Genomic DNA, 9,301 nt, shown 5'->3' with positions numbered 1-9,301 from the left:
AGCCCAACATTCACCCCTGCTCCAAGCTGTTCTGCACTGACTCTCAGCTGCAATGGCATCCACTCTGCGATAACTTCTCCACACCTGCCTCTGCACTGAGTCTGCTTCCCCGCATATGGGGGGAAAGCCTCTGGGATCATTCAAGAGGAGGTTGCACATCTTTATTAAGGGAGTTATATGTTACTCAGGTGGGGGCTGTTTCCTCATTCATATTTATCTTTATATGTTCATGAGTGCACAATATCGCTGTGTAAGTTTCCAATTTATCAAATATCTAATCTTCTCATTCTAGTTACTCTCAGATAAGCATTATGAATGCATTTATTACATTGATTTGTATTTGATGTTATAAGAGTAATCTGTTTTTCTATAAATCTTTGGTCACTAATCTGGCATGTGCAGTTTTCAATTCAATGGTAACTTTGTGCTTAACCATTTATTTGTGATGTAATGGAAGATGTTTCGAAATGCATATCTGTTTTCATTTCCGACAACTTTGAAGTCAATCAATTTTAGTGAATGCAAAGCGAAATGGTGTAGTAGAGAAAGTGATGGCAGTGTGGCCTATGTACATGACAAATGGGTCATCAGAATGACACATACTCACTTTGCAGAAATGCATCACGTCGATTACAATGAGTGAATGCAGTGTCTTCGGACAGCAAATGGCTCAGAATTTCTCTTTACAGACCTTTACACAGATGCAAGTTAATTGCAAGTGAAATTGTGAAAGACAGAAAGAAATGAAGCTGTTTCATTTTAACTAGCCTTAGGTGTCTGAAGGCAACCAATAAGGGTCTCCATTATCTCAATGCCCTTGAGATTACTAAAAGCAAACGAGTCCTACTTATAACATTGACTTTTGTAATTGCATCGTCTTATGTTATTCCAGATGCAATCCATGTCACTTTTCTGTCTCTGCCTCTGATCCATGCCTGTATTTTCACATAACCACCTCTCCACTATTTCAGTGATAACCTTGGAACTTGCTACAGAGCTGTTCAAGGTTATTTGGCAGCCAGGGTATAAAAGATCTATCAGGGTCCTGTGTCTTGAACATAAACAGTGATACTCCTTGCAGTGCTGTTGACAAGGGTGCTACTGTCCTCACTGAGCGATGGCGTTCAGCTCTAACTCTGCCCTTCAAAGGAAGTGTCACTGTGAAAAGGATAAGATGAATCAAGGCAGCATCCTTTACCACATCTTAAATCACAAAAGAAATCCACGTCTACCCACCTGCAGCTGCAAGCACGAATCCAAAGAGAAGGCAGCACTGGGATCACCGTACGTTGCCTGCAAGGCTGCCTCTGAAGTTCTGCTGAAGACTGTGAACTTTATTAAAAACCTGCCCTCTTTTTGGGGGCTGCTGCAGCCAGACCAGCTGCTGCTGCTGGAGAACTGCTGGGCTGCCCTTTTCCTGCTGGGCTTGGCTCAGGAAGGTGTGGATTTTGAAGTGATTGAACCATCAAAGACGAGCATACTGAAAGAAATTCTAACGAACCAGAAAGGAAAAGGCACTGATGAGAAAACAAGCTCTGAGCCGTCTGCTGCGGAAGTGCAGAAAGTGAAATCATTCCTAACTAAGTGCTGGAGCATAGATATCAGCACTAAGGAGTATGTGTACTTAAAGGGAATCGTTCTATTCAGTCCAGGTGAGCTGTCCCATTGAGACCCCTGACCCAAAGCTTTGGTTTTTGTTTTTAGCGAACTCAGGTGAAAATGCTTGAATTGCTGTTGAAGCATTAGCATTATTCCAGAAGGATGAATTTTGCCATTGATTGCAGAGAACAGCAAATTCATTCACAGTGAAAGTGGCCATTCAAGGCAGAAGGGGAAAAAAAAAACAATTATCTGACACTGGAAGGTTGAAAGTATATAATAAGCTGACACTCTCAAACTTGCAGGGAAGATGTTTCAGTTAAAGGGAAGTTGGTGAATCCAAGTTAGGGGAGGAAGCTGACGGTGAAAAGTGGGGAGAGAGGAGGGGGGTGAGAAAGGTCAGCTTTCGTTTAACTCTTATCACTTGGCAGATTTCCCATCCTCCTTTACCTTTTGAGGACTTAAAATTGATGCAGATCTTTATGATTGCTTGACTGAAATTTCAAGTGATAAAAATACATTCAAACACATTTCAAAGAGGTACAATGATTGGACTGCCATCACATACCAAAGTAATTGTATTGTAATGTTACATTGGAAATAATCAGTTATATAGCTCTATAGTTACACATTACTATTGTTACCAGAAATGTTTGCTTTAAATTTTATAAGAAGGACAGATGTTTTTGCTTCAATGACAGTTTGATCAACATAATATTGTGAAATTTGTTTGATAAGGAACAAAAGTGTTCAACCTTGATGCAAACTGGTGGCCTTCAGAACTGATTGGCACCTTAGAAGTTCCAGAAACGTGCTGGTGTCAGTGTTTTCTGCAAAGGCTATATGCAAAATCATGACTGGCAGCTCACTTATTGGATTGCACTATATCCAGTAAGATGCTAATACATTTGAACACTTTGAACATCCCAAAGGTTGCCTGAGGAGATTAACAGCTAGTTAAAGTGAGCGAAATTAACCTCGCAACTTGAGCAAAATGCCACAGCTTGTTCTGTGCTTGGTTTAACTGGTGTCCCATTCATCATGAGGCAGATCCTTGGCAGCTAGTTTCATGAGGTACTCTCTGATGACATTACAGTCATAAATTTGTGTACCAGCAGAGGAATGTGCAAGATCAAAGCTCACTGTTATCCAACCGGTTAGCCCCGATGACATGTGATAAATCGGGATGAGAAATGTCTGAAAAGGAGTGGGCTAATTAGTTCCTCGGGCCTTCCCTGTCATTCAAGGAGATTTGCATGCAACATAATTTTTACGTCCTTTGAAATCCTTAACTCAAAGACTCAATCTTGAAGTTTTCAATTAACCCGCCAACATTTGCAGGCATTAGATAGAGGGAAATGAAGATTTCCATTACATTTCTGTGAAAGAATGTTTACTCCAGAGAGGTTTGACTATTCTTTCCTAAAAGCAGTTGGGGAATGTGTCGAGTCCAGTTGAACACAAGAGTTTGCAATCACGTGGTCTGGGGGGAGTTTGCATCAACGTTACTTAAGAACATAGAGCTTTTTGTAGTTGAAATGATTCACCTTAACAAATGCACCACATTTGGTGCCTCTCAGCCTCACATTCCTGCTTTTCTCATCACTTTTCTTATTCATTTCTATCTCTAGAAAGACATATGTCTCTTAAATATATCTCTAATATATCATTGACTGCTTGATGTTCACCCCTTCCCTCTCTTCAGCTGCAGGTTGACCACATTCATAAATGTGCTTTCCACAAAACACCACATTCATAAATGTGCTTTCCACAAAACACCACATTGATATACTGCAGAGATTCCCCAGTGCTGTTAAAATGCAGAAACCCAGAACCTCATCTTTAAAAAGAACACTCAAAATGCTAGCAAACCTCAGCATATCTGACAGCCTCCATGCTGAGACAAACAACATGAGTGGCTCAAGTTCAACACGGCTTTTCTTCAGAACTGCTCACTTTCCTCCTTCTTCTACGTTTTTAAAATGTATTCAATACCCAATGTTATTCTACTGCAGATACAAACAAATCTCTCAGTCAGTCATGTAGAAGAGAAAAAGCAGACTAACATTTTGGATGGAGATTCCGAATAATATCTGTTGTTTTGTCACCATATCCTTACCAGACTATAGCGGCTACTCTCTCATAGAGAGGTTACTAGGGGTGATTTAACCTAAGGGCCACCAGACCTCAGGAAAGAGGTAGAGAAGGAGAGCCCTTCATGGTAACCTCAAACCTGTGATGGGAATTGGACTCATACTATTAGTACCACCCTGCTCTATAAACAAACAATCCAGCCAACTGAGCTAAACTAATTCCCAGAATAATGGGCATGTATACATTGCTAAGTGCATCCTTGTTAATATTCTGACTTCATACTGAGTCAACCACAACCAAACTGATCTAATTCTTATTTTCAAAGATGATGTACTCAGGCATAGAGTGGTGGATAGGATTGATTTGAATTTCTGTGTTTGCTATTGGATTTCCTCTGAAATAGCTTAAATCAAGAGCACTTTATAATATTTGGATGTTAGGATAATAGCAGGGTTGCCTCCTACAGGCAAGTGACCCAAATACACTGAAGCTAAAAGGCAATATTTGTTTGCAAATATCTGATTTCAGGAGGGATGGACTCAGCACAAAGAATTTTCCTTTCTATTGTTGTTTCTGATTTTCTTTTACAAATTAAGTAAACCAAAGCATGACATCACGTGTGTGACAAATGGAGATAAACCCCTGGAGCATTTTGATGCATTTTGTAGCTCATAATAAATTGCAGTTGGGGAGGTTCACGTGTAGGTCACTGAGTAATAGGTATAACTGAATGGAATAGGCCATTGTTAACCAAGCAAGTAACTGCATGCCTTGGGGCAGGAAGGCATGTGACAGGAAGTCCATATAATTGGCATTGTTGAAGTGACCCACAAATACCAATCCATCACCAGGCACCTTCATCAGTGATGGGGTGGTGTTGGGCATCCCACTTGTCTGTGGGTCAATTATAGATCCTAATTTGCTAATTAATGGCACTTAAAGTCTTCTTGCTACTGCTACTGGGACTTTATTTGGGGTGGGTGAAACCAGCACCACGTACCCAGTTCACCAGGTGGACTGAAGGCCAGGCTGAAGGGGTGCTGCCTTCTTTACCAGTTCCCTGTGTCCAAGTTCTGTCTGTCAAATCCCCAAAGCACCCGCTTCACATTTACCTTGCCCTGAACCACACCCTGCTGGTTCTGCCAGCCTGGCCCCAGTGAGATTCTGAGCTAACCTTTAATTCTGTCTCCATTAGAGCACTCTTCCTTCTGTGACTTGATGCCGTTCCAGTAATGAGCACTATTCCCAATGGGTACCAGAGAGCTGATGGCTGTTAAATGTCCGAGAGGCTAGTCTGTCAAGCCAGGGCGAGATCACTTTTAGCTGTTATTTCAGCTCCCTTCTAAAGTCAGAAATAAATAATTCTATATGTGTCTAACCGATGGAGATCAGCTCTGAAGAAAATGCTGTTATTCATTTCATAAAGCACCCTTGGTGGACTAACAGGCAAGAATATGACGACTTGAAAGTGCAGATGCCTAAAATTGCACAGTCCATGAAAGTAGACATTGAAATGTCATAATGCATGATTAATCCATACCCATTAAATGTAATAACGGCAGCATGCTACTGTTTGATCATTTACATGGTTTCTATGTGCAGCCATATCGTGAAGCAGGCTGCATCACTGGGGAGCAACCATTGGTACGTGCAGCTTCTAAGTAGGGCAAACCTGCACAGCTTGAAGGGGAGGTGCATGGTGCCTGGGACTGGAGCTCGGAGACATGTGAAAGTAACATGAGAAAGACAGTTGAATGTGGAAATGTGAAAAAAGGAGCTGAAATGAGCCATTTGGTCCTTTGGGACTGGTCTAACACTCAGCAAGAACATAGCTGATCTTTCACATAAATCCCACCTCCCGCTGTTCTTCTTATGTCCCTCGATTTCCTGATTTAAGTCATTTAATGAGGGAACAGTGAAAGGGAATGAGTGTAATGCAGTTGTTGTGGTCAACACAACCTTCCAGAAGACATTTGATTATGCGGCACATAGTAGACTTATCAGTAGAGTTAATGATCCTGGAATTAAACACAGTTTGAATACAAAGTTAGATGAGTAGTCAGAAAAAGAATCGTAGTTGCAAATGGTTACTTTGGGATTGGGGGTAGGTATACATACAATGGTGCTGTCCAGGTGTTGGTACTAGGATTAATGCTTTTCTTGATCAATACTAAATTCCAGATTTTGCAGGGGATTTAAAATGACTTGGAAATGTGATGAACCATTGTGTGGGGGTGGAGGGGTGGGAGTGGGGGAGCTATCATAGACTTCAAAAGTATGCAGAGAGGCTGGTGGAATGTATTTGATGGATACCAACAAACACAGAAAAATGTGAAGTTACATTATTTGATAGGAGGAAAAAGGAAGCCAAGATAATCTAATGATGATTAAGGTAGTGCAGCAAGGTAGTGCAGAAACACCAAGGAGTGGGCAGGCTGAAAAGTGGTTGAAAAGGCATATGAGATTCCTGGCTTACTAAATAAGAGCATTGACTACTAAGGCAAGGAAGCTATAATGCAACTTCACTAAATACTCACCTGGAATACTGTGTACAATTCTAGGCCATACACCTCAGGAAGGACACGAAGGATTGAGAGGCTGCAGAAAAGCAGTATAAGAGTTTTCTGAAAGTTTAGAGATTTTAGTTTCCAGAATAGTTGGGAGAAATGGCATTTTTTCTCTTTATAGGAGAAAGTTTTTTTCTCTTGGTCGAGGAGTCCAAAATCAGGAGGGGGCTAACCAGAGTCATAGAGATGTAATAATGGCAGAAAGACATTGACATGAAGACATGCATTTTTATAGAGAGTGTAGTTCAGGTCTGTAACATACTGTCTGAAAGTATGATGGAGGCAGGTTCAGTCAACATTCTCAATAGACATAGATAAGCATCTGAAAAGAAAAAAAATTGTAGAGTTGTGGGGAAAAGTTGGGAGAGTGGTGCTTACTACATTATTCTTGCAGTGGGTTGCCTTGGAGTTGAAGGGCCAATTGTCCTCTTCCTGTGCTGTGATTGTTGTATAAAGTAATGGTTCTGAAATCAACAGCCTGAGAGAGGGTCAGAAGGCGCAGCTCACAATAAGATCACAACAGGGCATGGCTACAGAAGGGAAATTAAGTAGCACTGGTGCAGTTTAAACTGCAGCACTGCTGATGTTGCAAAGGAAAAAATAGGTGGCAAAGACACTATCTAAAAGTGTAAACAGAGTCTAACTGAAAAAAAGGTAAGGAGACTATTGAAGATGCTATAAGAATGGAGATCCATAATTAAAATCACGGTTCAGGCAGCAAGATTATATTAAGATCAAAAACAACAGGCTTTATTTGGGTATGCTATGGAAAAGCATACATTATTCTTTATTGGGCTTTGAAACGTGGAAAATTATCTAATTTGCCCACAAAAGAAATAGAGTCAAGGAGATGTACAACATGAAAACAGACACTTCAGTCCAACCCGTCCATGCCGACCAGATATCCCAACTCAATATAGTCCCACCTGCCAGCACCCGGCCCATATCCCTCCAAACCCTTCCGATTCATATACCCATCCAAATGCCTTTAAAATGTTATAATTGTACCAGCCTCCACCACATCTTCTGGCAGCTCATTCCATACACGTACCACCCTCTGCGTGAAAAAGTTGCCCATTAGGTCTCTTTTATATCTTTCCCCTCTCACCCTAAACCTATGTCCTCTAGTTCTGGACTCCCCGACCCCAGGGAAAAGACTTTGTCTATTTATCCTATCCATTACCCTCATAATTTTGTAAACCTCTATAAGGTCACCCCTCAGCCTCCGACGCTCCAGGGAAAAAAGCCCCAGCCTGTTCAGCCTCTCCCTATAGCTCTGCAGAGGGTGGGAAATGACAAAGATAAGGCTTTTTTTTTTGCTCTCAGCAATTTGTGTGACTTTGGGACTCTCTGCCTTAGAAGATGATGAAGCTGATTTTCTTTAAAACTGAGATGGATAGATTCTTGCTCAGCAGATAAATCATGGGTTATCAGAGTTACATGAGAATGTGAAACTTGAAACACAAACAGATCAGCCAACATTTTATTGATCAATAAAGCAGGTTTGAGAAGCCAAATGGTTTATTTCTGCTCCTATTTCATATGCTCTTATATTCATATTCAACCTCGATTTTGCCCATGAAAAAGTAGGAAACCTCTATTTTGATTGCAAAGTGAGGATATATTTAAAATAAAGTTCTTGAAAGAGCAAGAAATAACTGAAAAGTTCAGTACACAGCAGTATCCATAAATACATTCCCTACAGATTAAAGGAAAACTGTGTCTGCGACGTTTTGTAAAGAATTTATAAAAGACAGAATTGTCTGACAAATATTTGATGAATCTTTGTCAGATTTATTATAGTCCAAAGAAGATTTAACTTTGAAGAAAGCAATTCAGATCCTGCTGGAAACAGAAAGCAGGAGGAATAACAGAGAAATCCTGAGGGGAGAAGGCCAACCTTATCAGTGAACAGCAACAAATGCATTACGTTACAGACAAATGCAAAAAACCAACAAAAGGGGTAGGTTAGACAGCAGCTACTAGGAGTCAATATCAATGCTATGGAAGAAGGAAGCTTCACAAACACAAACCTGCCTTAAGTTTTGAATGGTCATTGCCAAAGTGCAGCAAAACATTTGCCAGCTGGTTTAACTTAATTGCAGTATGCATCTATTTTTTAAAAATGTGACATTTGGAAGATTATGGGCCACTTTCAGAAGTTTGTCAAAGTAAGACACAGTTACAAAGCAGTAAAAGATGTTAATACCATAGAATTGTCAGCATAAGAAAAGATATCTAATGCATTCTGAAGGGAGATCAGTGATCTGACCAACTTAGGCTTCACAGAATGTATAAACTTGCAACTCTCAATCTGGCAAAGAGGGTGACTGCAGTTCAGTCCATGGGATTATGTGTGTAATGTATGTAAGAAGGAACAGTGTTAGCCAGAGCTGCAAACTGCTAATACAAGAGACAACAGTGGGCATGACAGTTGGTGCAGTATGGTCAAGGATAACAGATTTGATAAGGGACCTGAAAGGAATGAGTCAATAAACCATCAGTGGTCTATCTTATTTTTATAGCTGAAGGAGTTGTACATAGTCAGGGCAGAAAACTTTTCCCTTTTTTGAACAATCATTCACAAATAATTGATTAAGATTAACCCAATGAGTAATACCATGATTTGTAGATATCACAAGGTCAATTAAGGTAATCATTCCTCAAGTCAAGTACCTATAAAGATGCCAAAGCAAAGAGAACAAGCTTGGGGAAAATAGTGAAACCTCTAGACCACTTGAATTTGTGAAGTCAGAGATTTAGAGGAGATGGGGTCGTCGTAAATTTAGCTATTCACCTAAATGTAGAAAGCTAACAATGGGAAAAAGAACCTGGTGGCAGGGGTGAGATGGGAGGTGCTCTATAAAGTAATGTTTCTGAAAGAGTTAATGTTTTACACTTCATTTTGCTCCATGCAATCTGATAATATGATAAGGATTTGCAGGGAGGAGGCAAATATTATAGAATCCTGTGGAATGATAATAAGCACACCCACACATGCACAGACATACCCACACAGACACACCCACACCTACACATGC

General features: G+C 40.5%; 1 protein-coding gene across 1 annotated transcript in view; it reads left to right on the top strand.

Moving 5' to 3' along the window:
- The first annotated feature begins 1,025 nt into the window (after positions 1-1,025).
- LOC122557106 (nuclear receptor subfamily 0 group B member 1-like) overlaps positions 1,026-9,301 on the top strand; it is an 18,191-nt gene continuing 9,915 nt past the window's right edge. Inside the window, exon 1 of the mRNA XM_043704425.1 lies at positions 1,026-1,652. Coding sequence (XP_043560360.1) covers positions 1,118-1,652 — 535 coding nt within the window. The 5' untranslated portion in view covers positions 1,026-1,117. The remainder of the gene's footprint in view (positions 1,653-9,301) is intronic.

This window comes from Chiloscyllium plagiosum, chromosome 15, assembly GCF_004010195.1.
Source record: "Chiloscyllium plagiosum isolate BGI_BamShark_2017 chromosome 15, ASM401019v2, whole genome shotgun sequence".
In the NCBI taxonomy this organism is placed as follows: Eukaryota; Metazoa; Chordata; class Chondrichthyes; order Orectolobiformes; family Hemiscylliidae; genus Chiloscyllium; species Chiloscyllium plagiosum.
This window is presented reverse-complemented; position numbering and strand designations above follow the sequence as displayed.